Source organism: Aptenodytes patagonicus, chromosome 4 (assembly GCF_965638725.1).
Source record: "Aptenodytes patagonicus chromosome 4, bAptPat1.pri.cur, whole genome shotgun sequence".
In the NCBI taxonomy this organism is placed as follows: domain Eukaryota; kingdom Metazoa; phylum Chordata; class Aves; order Sphenisciformes; family Spheniscidae; genus Aptenodytes; species Aptenodytes patagonicus.
The window spans coordinates 25,499,580-25,522,472 of record NC_134952.1 but is presented as its reverse complement, the minus strand read 5'-3'; the positions used below and the strand labels follow the sequence as shown (position 1 = coordinate 25,522,472).

Below are 22,893 nucleotides of genomic sequence, written 5' to 3'. Positions count from 1 at the left end.
TTTGTTTACTTACTTGATTAGTGTTTGCCACTAATAAAAATGAGCTTTTAACATGAGCAAATTTAATATAATTTTACCATTCAGTTAATGTAAAAAATAATCCAAAAATCCTAGGAAGAGGAGGCTGAATGCAGTTGTTCCCATTGTATGGGAAACATACTACTGAAATGCCCATACTTCTTGCTGCTTTGCACTAATGTTAATGATACTGTACAATGGAGTATCCAGGTCTTTATAGATGGCTTTTAGTTTTTAGCAGTGTTCTATTCACATATTTTTCAGCATGTTAATTAGAATATAATTTCAGTAGAAACACAGTTATAAAAGTCCAACCCTGCTAATGCTCTGACTTTTAAAAATTAGATTAGTCTTACTTAGCATTCTGGAAAGAAATGAGTTTTTAGAGATTAAAATACATGGCTAAGGAATAACACAAATACACCTGGCTTACTATCTGTACCTTCAATACAAGAACCCAGTATAATGAATGAAATTGCAAAGCACTACATTTTAAAACGTATATGAAGAAATACTCCTTTTTCCAAATTTGATGGTAACCTGAAAAAAAAACATTACCATGACAGATAAAAGTGAGGCAACAAGTCTGGTAAATTCTGGAAACAGATTAGATATTCACATGTGGTAACACTGAAATCTGCTATGACATTCACAAGGATAAAAAACATTCACTGAGAATATAAAAGTCAGGATTAATTGCTAACAAACCCGAAAGTAAGAAGAAATTTCCTGTCTGTGCATTATAATGATCTATTATGCTTTCTTCTGAAGAACGTGGTAGCTATTACTACTGGATGTAGAGTAATCCATATATCATGGAATGAATCATAAGATTTTGATAAAGTATAGTGAATAATTCCTAGTGTTTAAAGTATGTAGAAATATGATTCTGTTAATTGAGTATGGTATGTGCAAATAATTAAAGTCCTTAGAAACCTATGCAGACCAGTCTATAATCCTTCATACCTATATTTTCAATATCTCACTTTTCCACAGGAGAAATGTTCACTTTTAGCAAGCGAGGACGTTGCTATTATACTTTGCTTTAGTAAAGAGGTTGCAAAGTAACAAATAAATAACCAGTCTGATCCTGGACTGGTATCCCTGTCACTTGTTCATCCAAAGATATCACAGAAATATTCACACTTTTCAACCAGAAAGAAGAGAAATGGGGCTGTTAGTTGCCAGTGATTCTGTCAAGTGAACACTTTATTTTGCCACTTAAAACAAAGTTCTTCTGAAAGATCACTTCTGCCACTCTTCCGCAAATAACGAGACAGGAGCTGCTGTTTATCAGCTGACCTTGGAAGGGTCTTTTTCCAGCAGCAAAGCAGCTCATAGATCTGGTGTGTTAAATTATCAGGGCACTTCAGCCTAACAAGCTGAAGTACGCTCCGCCGAACAGGTAAGCATAAAGCAAGCAATGATGTATTGTCTTCTGCAAGCTCTTCTGCAAGCCAATATAGCAAGTTGTCCCATAGGGCCTCTGAAGGGTAAAAATTAGTAAATTAAGATCATTATTCTTCTGCTATGTAAATCTTTCTTTCTTTTGAAAAGCTTTCTAAAGCCGGAGGCTCAGCAGGTGAACTCCCCACCTAAATATGGTTTGGTTTTTACTTTAATGAAAACATCGTCACTTCTTATTTCTGATGTAATTTTTGGTAACTGCACTGAGACATGAAGTGAATTTAGTCAAAAGCAGATTCAGCAATGATCTGTAACTTCTGGGACTGCATGGGGAAAGCTATCAATAAAATAAAAGGGTATGGGCATTTCCTATGACTGATACATAACTCCATACTGGAGCTTTCCAGTACAAACTGAATCTCCTTATACAGAAAATTATATGCTGCTCAAGCACCCCACCACAACATTATCTCACAAGAGCTTTTGCATTTCCTGGTAAACAGATCACTTTTTTTTTTTTTCTTTGAATATCTTTTAACACATTAACTATTTTGGTTCATGAATATGGCATTTTAAAATGTCAGTAATAGCTGAAACAAATCTTGGCATTTAAAAGAAGTAAATAGGAAATATAACTATTATTTATATTGATATTAATATATTATGTATGTATTCTTACCTGATGAATCGGAAGAAATTCTTCTTGTGCTTCGTGGACGGTTGATCAACTTTTCATGCTATCAAAGAAAATGTGTTGAGGAAAGAGAAATGACTAAATGAGTAAGGGATAAGGTGTAGGATATGGGGGTGGATTGCAGTAAATCAGCATTTAAGATTGGTCCTACCTACATAGAGGATTTGTGTCATTATTAAAAACCAGTTAACACCATCAGCAGGTAAAAATCAGTATACAGCTATTAAAATAATGAAACTGTTTACAGCAAATGCATCTTATTAAAAAGCTTATAATTTACATAATTTTATAAATGTTTGATCAGTAGCATTATGTCATGACTGGTGTATAGAAACTGGGTGTATAGAACATCTGTATGGAACCTTCATACATGAAATGGATGCTAATTTTGAATACTGCATTAACTTCGCCTTGCTGTCTCTGTGTTCTTATTACAACCGTGTGCATACCATACTGTTTCAAGGAAAATAACAGTTTCTAGGTATGCAGTAGCTATTGTTAGGTCTAGAAATCATACTATGTTTGTAGCTATAGTTATTCATTTTACACGGTTCAACTTTTAATTCTAAATCACTAATAAACATCAGAATTCAAAAGACGAGTTCCATTAGAAAGTAAAGAGTTTCTCTTTCTTCCTCTGAACACTGGAGGGAAAGAAAAAAATACTTTGTCCTTTTTCCCTATGACTGAGAAAGAGGAAAGTCTTGTGGGCTTTACTGTTGTTCCCTACTCCATATAGCACAAGAAATTACTTACATAAGCACTGAGCACAAGAAGAGATTAATTTGTATCAAGTGGAGTTCAGCTCTTTTTTTGTTTAAAAGCTGTAATTTTCCTCTTTTAGTGCCCATGTTACTTTTGTCACACACATTCAGTTGCGTTACCTGGCTGTTTATGCACAGCTTTCCCTGTGAGACTTTCTCCAGGTTTATTCATTGAGCTTCTTTTTTCCATTTGTGAATTAAGAGCATGAAACGCTGACTGGATAAATTACTCCCCTTTTCCTGCTGGGCATACTGAGCCTTGCTGAGCTTATCTTAAATACTCTTACAATACAGACTTTATATATTGTTCAATATTTGGAGTGTTTCATATGTACTGAGCTACACATCCAAAAGGTCCATATAATCATAACTGTTACCTATTCACTTGTGAATTAAACAACTTTTTATCAGGCCTGTACTCAGTCATCTTGGTAGGGGGGTTCAGTGTGCACAGGATGCACACAGTAAGCACTGCTTAGCAGTCCAAAACCGTCCTGTGCTGTACTCATCTTGAGATCTGAATCTGCCTCGTCTTGCGTGCTTCTACAGCAATTCTGTCACCGGACGTGCCCTAGTGGCATAACATGGCTAAAAAAAGCCCTCAAAATAAAGGGAATATAAAGCTCTCCCAGAAGGGGGCACTGTTTTTCTTCCAAGACTCAGCTTGCTTTGGCTGCGTTTAATTATGCATTTATATTTAAACTTATTTTCATTCATTAATGAGAATTTAGCACCTCAAAGGCCTGTATGAGATTTTCAAAGTTATTGTAGATGAACTCAGTTACCCATGCATTGACTTCAATCTGAACCACTTTATGCTACATAATGTTAAAATAGTAGTACAAATGGTAAGAATTGAAAATGAGTATTGTCTAGAAACAGTGTAATAATATACAATGCATTAGATCCAAAACATTAAATCTGCCTTTAAAGATTAAATATCTGTGGTGAAGCGCTAAATTCACCCACGGTCCAGCTGCACTGGCATGTGGCCCCACTGTTCTGGTTGATAGCGTAAGTAAAATACTCTTAGCGGTCAAAGCAGTTTTCTAGTCTGGAAGGCCCTTCAATTAGCTAAGCCTTTCTGAAGCAGAGGATCACATGCTATTTTGCTGTTAGACAGTCATTAGACATAAAACTTCAGCAGAATAGTAATTTGATAATGCTTGTATGTATTACAACAATGTCTTTTTGCAAAGCACTCTGATTTCAGCCAGCAATACTGAAGTGCTCTGTCGAATGGACCTCTCAGACATGACCAGACTCTACTAGCATATCAAACAGGACAGACAGAAAAGGAGAAATTAACCTTTTAAACTCTTTAGCCCAGTTTCACATAAATAGAACTGCTTTGAAATCAGTAGAAATATTAGTGATATGCATACACATACTTGACATCAGAACCTAATCCACTGTATTTAACTTGTGTTGAAAATAACAGGTTTGACCAACCAGTGTTTTCCAATGCTGAGGAAATGAAAGCTCCATGATAGGAATTGTTAGTGAAGATCAGCTTACTTCTGTACAAGTGTAGCATGTTTAAACTAAAAACTGACGTGAATGGCGGCATACAAGGTAAACAACCACTGCTTCGACCACTGTCAGAAATACATTAGTAAGACAGTGGATAATGTGGGCACATACATATAAATATGGCTTACAATCTATATATATAGTCATGGCTTATAATCTATATATAGTTACTGTCTTCTCTCCGCAATTCAAGAGAAATTTAGGTGGGAATTTTACAGAAATGAGTGAAAATGTAGTCAGAATGGTTGCCTTAAAAAGATTCCATCTGTCTTTGTCGCAATCAAAATCAGGCACTGTGGATGGTACTAACTTTATCATCTGGCAAAAAAAGGAAAAAGCCAAAACTTAATTTCATTTTATTAAGAAAATTTCTGTTGTTACTGGCAACACTGAGTATTTGTGATCTCATGTGTATTAAAACTAATCTGTTAAACATGTTTAAACTAAACTTAAGATATTTATTACTCAACGAAGTAGTAGAAATGTAAACAGTCTTTGCTGTTCTTACCCTGCATTTACTGCTATTTCAGGGATTTTATTCCCAAACCATGAAAGGTTCCCCCAGCATAATGGGAGCAAGTGAGAAGTCCATCAAAAATGCTACAACTTAGAGTCAACCAATTCACAGTTAAGACACTAGAGCCTTACTGTGACAACTGGAATTTTGTAAGCAGCTGTGTTAGCGTGAACAATGCTGTAAACAACACAGCATCATCAATAGGCCAGATATGAACACTGAGCATTACATTTTAATATGCTTGTGAGATTTGCGACAGTTTAATTGCTGTACTGTAGTAGCATACATGTGATAGAAACTAGCAAAATTGAAGGATCATTGCTTGAGTGTATGTCTGTGCACACGAATGTGGTCAGAGAGTTCCAGGTGCTTTGGCAATATATATTAATAGCATCAACATATGACTAATTATGGACAGTGCCAGTCTCGGTTCATATTATATGAACATTAACACAAGACTTGTACTTTAATGAAGTGGTAAATAGCAGTTGCATTTGACAGATGGTTGGTGTAGTTGTTTGTATAATTAGTGCATTAAATTTCTCCATAACTGTGTTTTCTCATCCAATTTTAACTATTTCCTTCTATTTCTTGTATTCATTAGAAAGCCCACCTAGATGTGAAGATATATCTGATTAAAATTTGTTGATCAGATCATGGATAGTAAAAACAGGATAAAGTTCTGATGTTAATTTTTACTGTCAGTGCTTTCATCACTGTTAATAATTATAGAACACATAATAAGATATGGTAAGTAATTAGAATTTCCTTTTCATTGCTCTGGCATTTAATTGCATCTGGATCATTATGTTTAATATATGGTTCTGTCTCTCTTCCAGTCAATTCCTTTTCTAGCTCAAACACATTTTTAACTGCTGCAAATATCCTGTGAAAATGAGTTCACCTTTTGATTATTTTTGTATGTAAAAAGTACGTTCTTTTATATTATTGGTTAAACCTGCAATGTACCAATATCATTGTTCTTATATCCTGCAAGAGGGGATATAATCATTCCTTTTTCAGTTCCTCCATAATATTCATACGTGTACACAATATTTCAACTTCTATCAAAACTGCATTAAGCGTTGTCATCAACATATTGTCTCTCTACCTGGAACCACTCCATGTTTCTGATCACCTTCTCTCTGTCCTCTGCTTCCAAATCCTCTTTCTGAGTTCTATGGCCAGGACTGCAGAGTGCAGTCATGATGTGGATGCCTCATAGATATATGGCGTAATCTTGTTTTCATTTTTGTTCTCTAATAATTTTGAACATTCTGCTTACCTTTTTATTTGCTGCTGAATGCTCTGGAAGTTTTCAGAGAGCAAAATGACCAAAGATTTTTTTTTTGAGTGGTAATAGGTAATTTAGAGTCTACCAGTATAAAATTAGATAGGTATTTCCATGCCAACAACACACTTATTGGCATCTAAATTATCTAGTTTATTTTCTAGTCACTCAGTATCATTATATTCTGTGATTCTTCACAGACAGCTTTAGTACTCTGAATATTTTGTACTGTCATCAGACTTTTCACTTACTTATTCAAAAGTTTCTGATGAATATATTAGCATGGATCTGTGTGGGACTTTACTAGTAATCATCTTGAGAAAACCAACTGCTTTTTCCTACTCTTTTTTTCCTATCTTTCAGCCAGCAAACAAGCCAAAAGAAAATATTTTTTGTTCTTAAAATTTCTGTGAGTTTGTTCAGTATGGAATTCAAGATTTACTTGGCTGGAAGAAGGTATGAAGAACAAAAGAGTGAACAACATTATAACTTTGTGTTAATGAATGTTACATACCACTAGATATTCCCATTTGCCTTCTGTATTTATATACCAATTGTAAGGTATGTTGTATTTAATTACTAATTATTTGCTAAAGTCAAATAATCAGCTTCATTGATGTTTTATAATTCTTCAAAAAGATGATAACTGAACTAGCTAAATTATTAAGGAATATTTCTTCTCTATTAAAAAACCTGACTTTAAGCATTATCAATTTTAAATTATTACACTGGATGGATGAAGATAGATCAAAAAGTAGGAGGGTTCACCAACTATAGCAGAGTATAACATTTTGTGTACTAAGATGACTTGCAACATAAGGGAAGATGTTATTTTGATGCTATTCTTCATTCTAGAGAGAGGTATTTCATTCTGTGTAAGACAGAAAATACAAATCACGTAATGAAAAAGTTATCAATATGCAAATGTTTTCAAGCATTTTGATCGCTTTTTTTGGCCTAATATTTGCATTTAATCAAGATTCTGACTCCTTTGAAATGCATTTCTCTTAAAATTTATTTACCAGAAGCAAAAGAAAAATTATTTGCAAGATGCTGCAACACTGATTTTCTAAAGTGATATAATAACTGTCTCTCTAAGTAGACTTTTTGCGCATCAAACTTGGGTCTTCTGTGCTTGAACTGATTCAGTTGAAAGTAGAGCCACTACTCAAAAAATAGATGTAGAGAAAATATTCCCAAAGGCTATCACCATTCCTGAAGTTTGACTTCATTTCTAATTTTTAATTTACCAGCGATGATCATGTTACACAGTTCCTCCATTTATTTCCATTTGAATGAGGAGGCTGCCTGGGTGCTACTGTGTACCCACATATATATTCTCACACGCTTATACAGACTGACCAGACTTCAAGATCTCAGCCACACTGGGAAAGAGGAAATGCAGCCTTAAATTTAGCAGGAGAAAACGGGTAGTCAGAAATACTTGTTTTGAAAAGTCTGAATAGAACATTTAAGGACTAATATGTCTAGCAGTAGACCATATATGCCAACCCAAATCTAAGACACTTGATAATTACCTTTGTGGTTTAATACACATGGAGTTCAATCCTTTAAATCTTATTCTTATTATGCAGTAAGATTAGATAAAGTGGAACAATGGGATGGAAGCTAGGCAGGCGGATGGAAGAAAACTTACTGATGCCTAGGGTGAGCCACAGATTACTTTTTTTTTTTTAATCATCCCACTGAACCTCTAGGGTTTGTGTTTCCCTCTCTGTGAATACTGCACATGGAATGCTAGCCCTGTGGAAAAGCAAAATGCTTGAAAGCATGTGATTCTCAAAAGAAAATTTACATTTTATACGGAGTTTGTCACTACAAGAGACGTCCTCTCAAAATTTTGTGCAGGTAATTGTTCTTAATTTTTACTTGGGATAGTGGAGATGAGAGAGAAATCAAGAGGTATGCTTATGAAATAAAAGATGTATTTGCAGGTGATAGCTTAAGGACGAGTGAAATCAATTAAATTCAAAAAGAGAGAGATGCTACTGCTTGTCACCAGAGATTTAGACCAAGTGTTACTGTACATATTTTGACATTAAAATGTATGCAAATTTGATAGCAGTACTCTAGCAACAGCATTTTGCACAATACAGGGTGCTGATACCTAGGCTCTTTGAAAAGATTACAATGAGATTTCATTGTAGGAATGTTGAAGGTTAATCTTTGTAGCAATAGCTTTCACCAGAGATGGAGATAATTGCCCACATGGCTGTATTGCAGAGGCTTATCAGGCATAGTAGGAGAATCAGGTGATAGGAGAAAGATAGGTTACATGAACCACTTACTGCTCCTACAATTTGCAGTTCTGCACTCCCAAGACAAGGATACAAGAAGTATATAACTGAAACTTAAGTAATAATTTCTCAGGGCCATATCATTTGGGGAGAGCAAATGGGTGAAAAACTTCTGCTAAACATTTTTTTCCATGCTCATGCTTGGATGAGGGTCCCTCCCACATGCTAAGAGAAACTGAGGGTGTTTGTACATTGCTGATGGATCAGAACTGCTCCATCAGTGACTCCCGTGTGTATCTGTAAAGCAAAAATCATACCAAGATCCTTTTGCCTAATAAGTATATGGTAAGGGAAAAAGGGAAAGATCTCTAACATTATCAAATGAGAAACCCACCTTTGGTAATGTTAGTGCTAATTTACACAGTGGAGACTGGTGTTGATATTCACCATATGGCAAGGGTTGTTCCCATTTCTTGGTTATCATCTCTCTGGTAATTTTATAAAACACAGCTGTTCCTTTGTAATGAGGTGAACTGTGGTTACCAAATTCATCCACTTCTTTAATTTGGAGCTTCAGCCTGGGTTTTCTTTGTGAATGAAAAATCAGCCTGTAGACTTTTCCAAAATCTTTTCCATTCTCTGCAGTCCATACAAAAAAAAAAGGTTTTTTTACATTGTATTTAGATGTGTGGCATCTAAATTAATTCATTAGGGTGAGTCAAATACGGGTAATCACATAACATTCAGTTGTTCTTTATCATTATTATTACTTTAAATTGAACATCTGAGGTTCAAACATTCCTGCCAGCCTGCTTCAGTAGTTGAAATGTCTTCATAGTTAGCTGTCTTAGCCCCTGAATTGTTGGCATAAGGGACAAGTGGTGAAGGCTGTGCTACAAGTTGAAAAGTGAGGAACATGGAACAAAGTACATAACAGAGAGAGAAATAAAAATAAAACAGTGTTGTGAATGGAATTAGAAGTATATGCTTTCTGGTTATTCAGGATGGATATCTGTCTATCTGTAACAACAAAATGAGTGGAGGCAGAGGGGTAGGTGCATTTTTAGGATTTGTAATTCCATTTTAATTGATACATCTATAACACTATCCTTTGCATATATGAGCAGGCAATCCTTGGGGGCTGTAGACTTCTCTTTTTGAAGAATAGTCCTTTCTTTAGGGTAAACGGAGTTTTCAATGGGAGAGTTTATGTACAAAATGTTCAGAGGGCCAAATATATATTTATATGTTCTTTCCAAAACTGACAGAAAAGACTATACGTAATTTTGGGTGAAAACTTTTCTGAGGCTTCTTATCTCTTCCCTTTAAGCAAATCTCTGAATGGTGGCAGCCACTGCACGGAATTTTCGAGGCTGCTAATGGCAACGGCGTAACAACTCTCTCTCATCACCGCAATTCATAATGCAACTCACAAAAAGCAACATTGTGCCCTGGATTTCAGTGTTTAATCTTGCTCATTTTAAGTGAATTTACACAGATAAAATAGCAGACTGTTTCTTTTTGTCTGGAATCTGTTTAATTCCTATCAAATGTTCTTTATATTAAAAAGCCATTTATGGAATCCTGCCCTTTGGAAACAAAAGATAAAATACCAGCTGTTTCCAAGGGACCAGGTTTCACAGAATGGCCGAGATTGGAAGAGATCTCAGAAGATCATCTTGTCCAACCCCCCTGCTCAAAGCAGGGTCACCTAGAGCAGGTTGCTCAGGATCTTATTTAACTACTACATTTTATTTTTCAGTTGGAACTGTTTCCAATGTAGTTCCACGTGCCTATCATTTACCAGAAATAAAACATTGAAATAACTAAATGTGCTGTGACTAACCACAATCTACTAATGTTCACATACAGTATTTCTGAATAGTTGAGGTGATTTATAATGTTTATCCAGATGCATGAAATAATTACCTTACCTGAAGCAAAAATATTGCCTCTAAATCTAAAATGAATCTGCTCTCCTTCTCTTAATGGGAACTGCTGCGTAGGTTCTGGGGGACCAAAGTAGCCCTCCTCGTGGAGATTTTGAAGTTCGCAGGTCAATTTTTTGGATGCAGATAGCAAAACTACTATTTTATATGGGTTTTCTCTTTTCCGATACAGTATCACATTAGCCATTGTGCTACAAACAGCTTCTTCCAGAGCCCGAGCAAAGAGGAGAAGATATGTGTTTTCCAAGAGGAACGAAAAGCGAATGACCACAAAGCTGTATTAAAAAAAAGGTAAGAAAATAAATAGCTCCATCTTAAACAATTTTATCAATTGCTAACAATTTATTATGCAATAATAATACAGGGCTTAGTCTCCAATGGACCTTTTGCTACCTCCTTTTCATGCTTGTTTCCAACACATGAAAGTGTGGAAATTTGCCTGCATCTGTAGCACAGAGATTCTGTATCTATGAATTCAAATACATACAAATTTTAGATGAAAGGAATAGAATATTTCCTAATAAGAAATTCCAAAAAATATTATGGTTTTGTAGTTAGAGAGCTAAATCACATTTTTAAATTAAAATTAATATCTGCATTTCCTGTTTCAAGTTTTGTATGTATTATGTTGTGTACAGTCTATAGATGAAAAAATATTTAAACAAATTTATATTTTCTGTAATTATGAGTAACAAATCTAAATGATCTTATACTGCAAAGTGGAAGAGATGCTGGCATGTTAATAACTAATAGTGGATGATTTCTTAACTCTACTAATTTCCATTGATCCGTATACTTGGAAGTAAATATTTTAGTAAATACAACTTTATGAAATTATTCATACATTACCTTTCTAAATGCTCATTTAGTTCAAATGATACAAGCCCATTCCGTGCATTCTGGATAATAACATCATCAAACACCTTCCACCCCTCTTCTTTGTTTCTGTGACCTAATAGTTTCAAAGTATCACTGAGATTCTCCCCATTTTTTCTCAAAGAAGCACTCACAGCCCTGGAAAGCCAAGGAATTATAGGAAAAAATATAATGAAAACTAGATCCTGCAGAAAGAGTAAGCTTGTATTTATAGCTCTGCCTTCCCTTCTGCTTTCCTTGATGACTACATATGTTTTTCCCACCTTGCTGAAAATCTACATCTGGAACTATACTCCAGAGTACATAAGTGATGTAATTGTTAAGAGAGATTTTTTAATTTTTTCAAATTCTCCAGAAAGAAGAAAAAAAAGGAAAAAGAAGGCTTCTATCTAAACGAATCTAGTTTAATCTATCATTTAATATCATGCATAGTAATTATTATAGATTGTTTTTGATTCATTCATCAAGATTTAGATTCTCTAGAAGTAGATAACTGAAAAAAAAACCCAACCCAAAACACCCACCTTTTCTTCCAGAAGCAAATATTACTCAATAACCACAAAAGAATTTAGAAAATAAGACATGACTGCTATCCATTATCTCTTTCAAAAGAGAAAATAAAAGTAGTTTCTCTTCAAATCAGGTGATTACTTTGATATCACACTCAGAATCAAGCAACTGTGACATGACATGTTCTGGCTAATTTATTCTAATGAATGAAACATGAGGGTTTTTTCACAGAAGCCCATAGTTCTCGTCTCACACACACCTCTCCTTATCAGTTTTTTAAAACTGGATGTGAATAACCCATTCACCTCAAATGCATACCCTATGTACAATCCAAAAAAGAAAATACTCCAGACAGGACAGCCTAAGCATTTCTCAGCCTCAGCCCATGTGCAAATACAGGCATGTTGGCATCATTTCCTAAGGAATTTGTATAGAAATAAGCAATCAAGCCATGGTCTTTTCATGGATGTGCTTTGACTGAGAATCTAAAGTGCCATTTAGACTGGTATTAAGAACAGACAGATGCCATGAGGGTACTGCAACAAAATTAAATGCTTCTGGTACAGGAAATGAAATTTGAATCTCCTATAAACTGACATGGGCACCCTTCCCAAATCTGAAGTTTGTGATAAAGATAGATGTCTACTCTAAGAGACCAGTGTGAGTGTAGAGCTCTTTAAAACATGATCTGAGTTGTTTAGAAATGGAAAGCTAGAACATTGTCTACCTTCTCCATCTGTACCTTGCTTATTTTCAAGACAATCATAATCTGGGCATGTAGATGAATTTTGAAAAAGATAATGTTTAGCGTAGTAGGAATAAGCTAACTCTTTAATGACCTGAAGTAGAAGTACTTCAAAGCTGACCCTTGTTCCAAGCTAGTCACTACCAAGAAATCCCAGTAAGCCTTTCTGAACCTGGAGTTGTCCATGATAGCAGAACTGGAAGGACAACAATCAAATGGTAAGTTCATATTGATTTTTTTTCCTGCATGGGATGGTAAAAACACCATTTATTTTGCTGACTGTCAAAATAGATGAGGTCAGCTTTGGCCTTTTTTTCCACCAAAAAATTTTATCCATGCCTCATGTGCATGATGGATAAATTTTATTGAACTGCCAGTTAACAACTGAACTGTAGAGATTTTTTAGGAGTCCCCATGTTTTAATGCTTTTTTAAGACATTCCACAAGGTCTAAGTTTTAGAAATTTTGTAGTGAGTGCTTTGGAAAAATCTGGGCCTTCATATAGTGTGCCAGTTACCACAAAACTGACCTACTCCAAACTGTTGTGTCATAAATTTTGACTCAGGTAGCCATTGGAATGTGTAGAAATAGAGATCAGAAAATTCAAAGGCCAGGTAACCAAGCCACCAGCTGGTAAAATAATGATCACAGCAGCTTTGAGACTTGGTTATTCTCTATGTTCAATATTTGGCTTTGGTGAAAATGGCTGAACATTTCCTGCTGAAAAAAACCCATGCATTTTTCATCCTGACTCCTGCTAGAAATATAGTAGTCAGTATATTTAAGGCTTATACATCAAATGCTGTATGAATTTTCCCGGTGAAGTTATAGCATGAGAATTGTGGGGATTTGCTCTAGTGTTTCTTATAATGTTTCTAAGTATAGCAGACTGTATTAAGGAACTAACACATTTTTAATACAAAAAATTATTAATCAGCAACTGTTAAAATTAATTCATTTTGATGTTTTGAAAATGCTGAGTTTGTAGTGAAGTTGTTCTTACCGAGGATGGTATGCTGTAGCAACCCTCTTTACTGTAGCTCTAATGGCTCTCGCATGTTCTGTCTCATCTCCTTCCCTTTTTTTTTCTGGGTTTGGAGGACAGGGTAGAGTAATAGTGACTGAGCTGTTAAATGGTTGGGCTGAAGGATGCTGGACATAAACCAGTGCACTAGCAGATACCACTGAGTGGTACATATCGTGTCTTGCTTTCAGTGTAGAAACCAATGATGGTTCAATAGGCTGAACCTAAATATGGAAAGCAATTGTACAATTAATTTGCAAGTTAATAAATCTTCTTTTACATGGCTGCTTTTTTACAAATTGATTTATCTTTTGGAATTGGATTAGACTATCACTATCGGGGAGACCTTATTGCAGCCAATCAGTACTTCAAGGGGGCTTATAAAAAAGATGGCGGCAAACTTTTGAGCAGGGCCTGTTGCGACAGGACAAGGGGGAATGGCTTTAAACTAAACGGGGGTAGATTTAGACTAGATACAAGGAAGAAATTTTTTATGCTGAGGGTGGTGAAACACTGGCACAGGTTGCCCAGAGAGGTGGTGGATGCCCCATCCCTGGCAACATTCAAGCTCAGGTTGGAGGGGGCTCTGAGCAACCTGATCTAGTTGAAGATGTCCCTGCCCACGGCAGGGGGGTTGGACTAGATGACCTTTAGAGGTCCCTTCCAAACTGTTCTATGATTCTATACTTTTAGAAGTTTTAGGCTCCTCTCTATAACGCAGGAACAACCCTATCAATGTATCAGCACTTTATACAATGCACAACCAAGTGCTTGAAAGTCATCAAAAACTGGAACCTTTACTGACTAAAATATTTTGATATTGTTTTGTTCCTGCTTTGAGTTGAAGTTTTCAAACTCCCGAGTTCCCTCAGAGTATGATAATTTTTTAAGATTTTTCAAATCTGTATTTTTTTCACTGTTAATTTTAGCTTCTCTGTACCTCAGAATCAATGTTTTTGTGGGGGAAGGGAGAAACACATTATAACTGAAGCAAATTTTGAGATTATTCTCAGCCTAAGACTAAGAGGTGACAAAACCTTCTGTTGCACTGCCTGGTACAAATGATGAATGTCAGGTGAGAAAAATTGTTCTGTTAACTTAAACACTATGCCAAGCAGTTGAAGTTTGGAGTTGATGCTTATGTCATTGTTGAAAATAACTGTATTTTCTGAAGTATATCAAACAAAGGTAGATGGTTCTTTTTTTTAGCTAGAGATATCATGTTGACTACTGACAATATTATGCGGCTTTAACAAAATTGACAGGAAACCATTTGCTGTGTATACAGGATGTGGAGCTGCAACTACTTTTCACTTTTTCTACTAATGGAACAGGTTGCCCTTTAACATTATTGGCATCCTTGCTTCAGAACTGATCAGATAACAGACTTATGGTACAAGTATTGTGTATTTCAAGCTCACCTTTAACTGCATGGGTGCTGGAGAACTGAATGTTTCTGGTGGGTAATAGAAAGAGATTCTAGAATCCACGCTCAGCTTTTGTGAAAGTCCTACTTTTGGAACAGTAAATGTTTGTTTCTTTAAGCATGACAACACAGAAAAAACACCCAGCTGATAAATTTTCACTTCCGCAAAGGTTTCCTGTATAAAGAGATTGTGGGGTTAGAGTACATCAGAGGGAAAGGAAGCTGTATTCCGCAGCAGATCAGCATTTTGAGAAGGCAACATTATTTATAGAGCAAGGTGTGAAATGAAAATAAATTTAATATTATTGCCACCTGGATGCCCAGTTATCTGGTGATCTATAGTCATCATGTGATGTCATTAATATTCCTGTGTATGATTGGGGTGAAATGAAATAAGCTTGTAAACTGGGTGTTGAACCTGGCCCAATGCAATTCTGCAGTTAAAAAAAGGAACCATCCTGTGTTTCTTTGAGATGGAGTTTGGACTCATACACACAGAATTGTGTTACTTCTCTGTGATCTGAATGCAAAATAATTCCCCTCAAGTTTTTACTTTTATCAAATAATGCAATGTATTACACTTATTTACAAAAATCATGAACAATTACTCAATCACTAGTATTGTGGGACCAAGCGCTTGCCTTAACATTATGAGTGGAAAAAAAAGGACCTTGTTAAATACTAGGTTTCAAACAGAATTAGTTCTTGAGAAAGTAGGAAGAAAAGTTGTTTAACCCCACATAGTGGGCAATACAGCTTAATAATGACTTTACTTGTATAACTCCACAGAAGTTTAACTGGGAACCTGGAATGATGTTTTTACAATGCTTAGATGAGAGGTTACCAACCTTATGGTTTCCTTGGTATCCCTCCAAAGAAATAGGAGTTAAGTAGTTTGATTGAAAGTTCACATCAGTCACCTTCACCACAATCTCCCGATAATTTCCTCTGAAGCATGAAGTAAATGGGATTGCAATGTTGATAGGGAAAGGGATTGTTTTGTCATCATCAGAGCATTCAATACTGATGACATTGCTGACCAGCTCCTCAGAATCATCCACCACCAAAGAACTAATGTCATTGACTATCTTACACTTGAGATTCTCCAGAGCAGTTGCAGGGGCTTTAATAAAACAAGCTACTTCACACTCATTCTTACCACTCTCTTCCACTAGAAATCTGGAGAAAAAGAATATAAAATATTATTCTTTGTATTTTGGGTGGGATAGTGTCTTGTATTTTTAATTAAATACTTTACTGGAATGATGTGCTACAGTGTAGCATAAGCAGATCATTCATAAAAATATATGTTTATGAATAGATGGGAAAATAATGAAAATTTTTATGTTCAGCTTGTTTCAGAACAGCTTACAAGTTATCATAAAACTGACTAATTGGGGCCCTTCCCTACCGATTTCCAACAATTTGGGAATTATTGACCTTACTGGCTGTGACTCAGTCCCTCTCTGGCATACAGAAAATCTATGCAATCAAATAGAAAGTTACAGTTTACTTTAGACCAAATGGAAGATCTTCATTGTGCATGCTTAAGTTGTAAACTGTTATTATATGCATGACCAGCAGCTGTTCAATACATGCATATTGAGTTTCTGGGCCCACAGATGTTTATGTGTGTGCTAATAAGCAATATTTATGTACATCTGTTCCTAAAAAGAAGAACATGTGCTTACCCTTTGTTCATCCAGTGCCTAGATTTTTGTATTTCTTCTGAATCATTCATAGAAGGATTCACAGCAGTAAGATCACATGTTTGTGCTGAAGATGTGAGGGTAATTAGGTCATTCCTACAAATCTCATGATTTGTTTCCATTTTACTGTCTTCCATTTGCTCTGCCAGTCTATATTCTTCACTTTCTACCCCTTTTGAAGATTCTTTGACTACCTCCTTTTTTTCCTGTTCAAAAAGATTCGTGACAGTTCTGTCATAAATGTCTTTCAATGTCCCAGATAGAATGCCTTCCTCACGGCTCGCAAGAGCATCTTGAAAAGCCAGTTCTGGAGACTTTTCAGTAACAGAGCTACCTCCATGAGGTTTATCCTTTCCATTGCAATCTTTTTTCTGTGTAACAGAGTTCATTAGTAGTCTGTGTTCACCATCTTCCTTTTTCACTGGACGTTCTCTGCTAACGTCCTGTTCTCGAGCAGATACATTTTCAGCTAATGATACAACAACATCTTTTTCCACAGTTTTAGTTTCACTTGGCTGGATTTGATTAACATTCTGACTTTCCATCTTGTTCAGGGAAGGAGTTCTTTGGGATTGCTGACTGGGACTAGAAGATGCTTGCACAGACTCTGTTGCTTGTCCTTCAGAACAACACGCATCTATTTCTCTAGAAGCATTTTGAACAGTCTGGACCTGAGAATTATCATCTTGTCTGCAGCTAGCAGCATAAAGTTTATTTTCTGCCTCTTGAATGTGTGAGACTGTATTTATCAAATAATCCTTCACTTTCTGCAGACAATCTATAATTCCATTGTACTCTGAGGAAAAAAATAGGTAACCAATTGAATTTTGCTATGAAAGCTAGCCAAAAATGTGAAAACTCTTATACACACACCTAATGCCATAGTGCCATTCAGTACATGAAGCACAATGTATTTCCTGGCTTCCATTTAATATTTTTGCATTGATTTTTATTCATTTTGAGTGAATTTCTGAAGAATTGAATACGGACAAGTACATTTGTTTACTTGTCCAAGTACAACTGTGTATTTGTCAAAATACTACTGTGGCAACTCTAATGAACACCTTTCTAATGATCAGACGCTAGCTAAATTTTTAATGACAATCAATCTATGTATCTAAAGCACGGAATTGGTAAATAATAGTCAAATCAATTTGGGAAGAGCTTTAAAACTTAACATTAATTATATATATTTCCTAAAATTGAATCCTGCAAGATTCTAACACATAGTTCTCTAACAAAGCTGTTATACATGGGCTTAATATTAAACATGCTTAGCAGCTTTGAATTTTTGCTATGGAGAATAGAGGATAACACAAAAACACCAGCACATATACAATACTGAAGTTCAGCAGTTTTTTAGCATCCAGTTATAGGAATGGTGGAGGTTGCTCTTGCATATAACTAAAACACTTGGTGAAGAAGGATGCACAAAAAGCACACAATCACTGTGTGCCATTCATGTAAGATTTTATCTTTAACCTATTTATTTTATGACCCCTCATTTTTCTTATCTTACACCTTTTCTTAGAAATCCTTCAGATATTCTCTCCAAGGATTTCAGATGTATTACTTTCAGCTCTCCCCTCACCTTATGCTGTCAATCTCTATAACTGGAACTGTATCTTCATTAGTTAGGTATATTGCAAACCTCTTGGAAAATTTCTTGCTTATTTCTGTTTGCTGCATGAGATCCTGGAAAGCTTTGTTTTGCAGATTAAATCCAATGAAAGTCAATACAAATAAGAAAATTGTACACAATGAAACACAGTATGGTGTGCTCTCCACTTATAATGGACAGAGACAGACAAGGGAAGGACAACAGATATGGCTGATACAAGTCTTATGGGAAACCACTGGCTTACAGTCACTTTTTTAAATAATGTCATATGAGGTAAATCAATATCTCAAGGTTTTCGACTTGGAAAATAATTTTATTGAGTAAGAATGTCATCACACATCAATGCGTGATGTTATATGATCTAGATAGGCCTTTCACTTTCATTTCTATTTGCATCTGATTAATTTAAACCTACAAAGAGTATACAGTTCAGAATAAAGTTTTTTTCTTGTTGAACTCAGCCTAAAAATTATTCCTTTGCAAAACTTTCTCAGTTCCCAAATGACTTGTTATTGGATTTTGACTATACTTGGGGGGGGGGGAAGCAGCAAACACATTTTTAATATATTTTTCTACTGGTAGTTCAAAGGAAAAATAAGTTTGTTCTAAGGTACTGCTGTTTTTCCAGGGGCACTTTTACAATAATGAAGAAGAACTTCTAAATAGTTTAACAGGGCTGAGAAATAAAACAAAAGGATTGGAAATAACATAGCTTCATTTGCATAAGAGGTTGTAAAAGACCACTTCCCAGTCTCACTGTAAGGCAAAGTTCAAGCTTTGGCAAAACTGCCAAAATTAACCTGTTTTCTCCCTGAATTTTGCATTCTATAAAAAACCCCAAAACCCTAAAACAAATTGTACAGCTCTTTAAACTTCCCTAAAATCAAATTTTAAGATAACGGGGTCATTTGAAACAATGGCATTTTCCTACACTGTGAATGTGACTTTTCTAATACTTCAGTGCTTAAAGCCAAGCAAAGACACAGCCTTGTAACTTTACACTACCCAACTGTGTCACATGAAAAGACACTTTTTGCATTCTGTCACAAGGCTAACCTCAAAAGAAGCCTTCTTTTGTGTTACACCCTGCCTCCATCACTTTTCTAACACTGCTTTCTGTGCTTTTTTGATGTTTGATAACATGGCTTTAGAATACAGTGGCACTTTATATGCAATTGTCTTCAAACCTTTTTGCTGAGTGTTTCATGGGAAAGTGTCAGATGAGGAAAAGTAGCTTTTTGGAAGGAGAATGATACTGAATTCTTAGAAATCTAAAAAAAACAATAATAATCACATATGCCATGAGGCCAACAGGGCAAAGTTAGCTTGATCTTGGAGCCTGGAAGCAGGTCCTTTTCTTTACAAAAATGTTCTTTTATTATTGCGGACACTCTATAAACCTGTAGAACAAAGACTCATAAACGTGGGCATAGCTAAAGATTTCTGCCTGGAGTCTCTCTCTTTCTCTGTTATGCATCATGCTGTTAGACCATTATTAAATGCAGAAATGTTAGTTTTCTTTTCTACTTTGATAAATGTTTGTTAAGATGTTGTTTCTGAGGAAAGAGAGTTTGTTTCATTTGTCTCAAAATGATCCTGCCTTTTTTTCAGGAATAAAATCTGGATTTGGTCCTCACAATAAATAACACTATTATTATATCCACACCGTTATTATAAATGCAAGAAATTAAATTCCATGTGTTTACCTGTGCATGAAGAAGGCAGAAGTGTTTCTTATTTTTATTGTCATCTTTTTAACTATGTTGTTACTTGTAGAGGACTGTAGACTATATATATTGGGTTTACTTGGTGAGGTGCTGGCAGCGGGGGGGCTGCAGGGGCGGCCTCTGTGTGGAGGGGCCGGGGCTGCCCCGTGCCGGACACAGCCGGTTCCACAACAGACCCACTGCAGGACTGAGCTGAGCCTGTCAGCGAAGCTGGTGCTGCCTCTGTGAAAAGATATTTAAGAAAGGGCAAGAACACCAGAGAACAGTGAGGAGTGAAGAAAAAAGTGTGAGAAACAGCCCTGCAAACAGCAAGGTCAGAGAAGAAGGAAGGGGAGGTGCTCCAGGAATGGAGTGGAGAGTCCCTTTCAGCCCATGGGAGACCAGGCTGGAGCAGGTATCACTCTGCAGCCCGTGGAGGACCCCACACTGGAGCAGGTAGATGTTCCCTGAAGAAAATGCAGTCCATGGAGAGCCCAGGTTTTCCTGACAGGAATTGTGGGCCATGGGAAAGGACCCATTCCGGAGCAGGGAAAAATACGAGGAGGAAGGAGTGGCAGAGGGAAACTGTTATGGACTGATTGGCACCCCATTCCCCATCCCCCTGCTCTCCTCCGGACGAGGAGTCAGGAATGAGGGAGTGAAGTTGAACCTGGAAAAAAGGTGGGGTGGGGAAAGGTGTTGTTTTAACTTTTTGCCTTTGTTTCTCACTATCCAAATCTATTTCAACTGGCAATAAATTAAATTAATGTTTTCCGTAAGTGGAGTCCGATTTGCCCGTGATGGTAAGTGGTAAGTGATTTCCCTGCCTTTATATTGACCCACGAGCTTTTCCATCTTATTTTCTCCCCCTGTCCTGTTGAGGAGGGGGAGTAAGTTGCTGGGTGGGCATCTGGTGTCTGGCCAAGATAAACCCACCAAAGTATAATATACATAAAACTTTGAAACAATTCTATTTACTTAATTTTATTTTTTTATATATATTTTTTCTCACATAATGAGAATTACGAGTCTTATATTGAATCTCATGTAATAGACTCAAAAACACTGTGATACAACTGTTGAAATATGAATTAATTTGGTCTAATGAATGACCAAATACTGAAATACTAACAAATGAAAAGTGAGGTCCCCCAGCATCATCACACAGCAGAACTTAGCATGCAATATACCCAGTCCATTCTCTTTACAGGTAAGTCCCTCCATACTTGCCTGGACTTGCAGTCAATTCTTTGTGTTTGTCATGGAGAGCACTCAGCAAGTGGCAGGTGTCTTGAATACTTTCTGTAACGTTCTCCAGCTGCTGGCTGAGAGATCTGTTCAGCTCTTTTGTTAAAGAGATCAGTCTAAGCACATACTCCACTATACCTTCATTATCCAGATCACTTTTCAGAAGCATATCTCTCGCTAGCAAGTTTAGGTGCCAGATTTTTTCCAGGAGTTGTTCTGATTTGCCTGCAGGTGTAATCTTACCTTCAGCCATTTCCATTTTTTGTTCAGAATATACTACTACAATTTTTTTTCTGCTCAAACACTTCCACAGGGTGTTGTCCTTGGTTCAGTCTACTACACTGTTTAGTGTTTGTAGCCTAAACAGCATTTTTAAAAGTACTGTATTCCACACACACTGACAAATCAAACTCTAGCTCAGAAACTCTGAGTTGATGTTGACTATTAAAAAGTTACTAGGTGACAGAAAGGAGTGGCTCTCCTGTAACTACGGGCAAGGATTGCCAAGAGATGCCAATGTACACCATACACTTCTAAGGGAGGTTATGTAACTCAGTTGACTTAAATTTCAGGAGCTCTGAGCAATTTCTCACTTCAGTGGCTGTAAATGATCAGTACCTATGAAATCAAACTTAATTGTGAATTGATAATTATATAGTCACCAACAACGAGGAAGTGTTTTCATTGCAAGCTAACATTAAATGCTGTAGGTCACTTGACGCCATTTTCAGACAACTGTATTTCGTTTGTTAGACTCATAGAATCATAGAATCATTAAGGTTGGAAAAGACCTCTAAGATCATCGAGTCCAACCATCGACCCAACACCACCATGCCCACTAAACCATGTCCCTAAGCACCTCATCTACACATCTTTTAAATACTTCCAGGGATGGAGACTCAACCACTTCCCTGGGCAGCCTGTTCCAATGTTTAACCGCTCTTTCAGTAAAGAAATTTTTCCTTACATCCAATCTAAACCTCCCCTGGCGCAACTTGAGGCCATTTCCTCTCGTCCTATTGCTTGTTACTTGGGAGAAGAGACCGACACCCACCTCGCTACAACCTCCTTTCAGGTAGTTGTAGAGAGCGATGAGGTGTCCCCTGAGCCTCCTTTTCTCCAGGCTAAACAACCCCAGTTCCCTCAGCCCCTCCTCATAAGACTTGTTCTCCAGACCCTTCACCAGCTTCGTTGCCCTTCTCTGGACACGCTCCAGCACCTCAACATCCTTCTTGCAGTGAGGGGCCCAAAACTGAACACAGTATTCGAGGTGCGGCCTCACCAGTGCCGAGTACAGGGGCACGATCACTTCCCTGGTCCTGCTGGCCACACTATTTCTGATACAGGCCAGGATATTACTGGCCTTCTTGGCCGCCTGGGCACACTGCCGGCTCATGTTCAGCCGGCTGTCAACCAGCACCCCCAGGTCCTTTTCCGACAGGCAGCTTTCCAGCCACTCTTCCCCAAGCCTGTAGCGCTGCATGGGGTTGTTGCGGCCGAAGTGCAGGACCCGGCACTTGGCCTTGTTGAATCTCATACAGTTGGCCTGGGCCCATCGATCCAGCCTGTCCAGGTCCCTCTGCAGAGCCTTCCTACC

At 36.8% G+C, this 22,893-nt stretch overlaps 2 protein-coding genes across 2 annotated transcripts in view; one reads left to right on the top strand and one right to left on the bottom strand.

The window, feature by feature from the left end:
* Positions 1-1,214: 1,214 nt before the first annotated feature.
* Positions 1,215-21,549, bottom strand: DTHD1 (death domain containing 1). Its single transcript, XM_076336074.1, has 10 exons — positions 21,279-21,549; positions 16,704-17,517; positions 15,861-16,191; positions 15,008-15,187; positions 13,566-13,810; positions 11,281-11,445; positions 10,417-10,706; positions 8,877-9,121; positions 2,105-2,162; positions 1,215-1,504 (listed from the first exon to the last, which is right to left on the bottom strand). The coding sequence occupies exons 1-10, from the start codon at positions 21,547-21,549 to the stop codon at positions 1,215-1,217; spliced, it is 2,889 nt and encodes a 962-aa protein (XP_076192189.1).
* ARAP2 (ArfGAP with RhoGAP domain, ankyrin repeat and PH domain 2) overlaps positions 6,729-22,893 on the top strand; it is a 168,352-nt gene continuing 152,187 nt past the window's right edge. The window contains exons 1-3 of the mRNA XM_076336072.1: positions 6,729-6,785; positions 7,943-8,093; positions 10,604-10,722. The gene's annotated coding sequence lies outside the window, so the exon portion shown is untranslated. The remainder of the gene's footprint in view (positions 6,786-7,942; positions 8,094-10,603; positions 10,723-22,893) is intronic.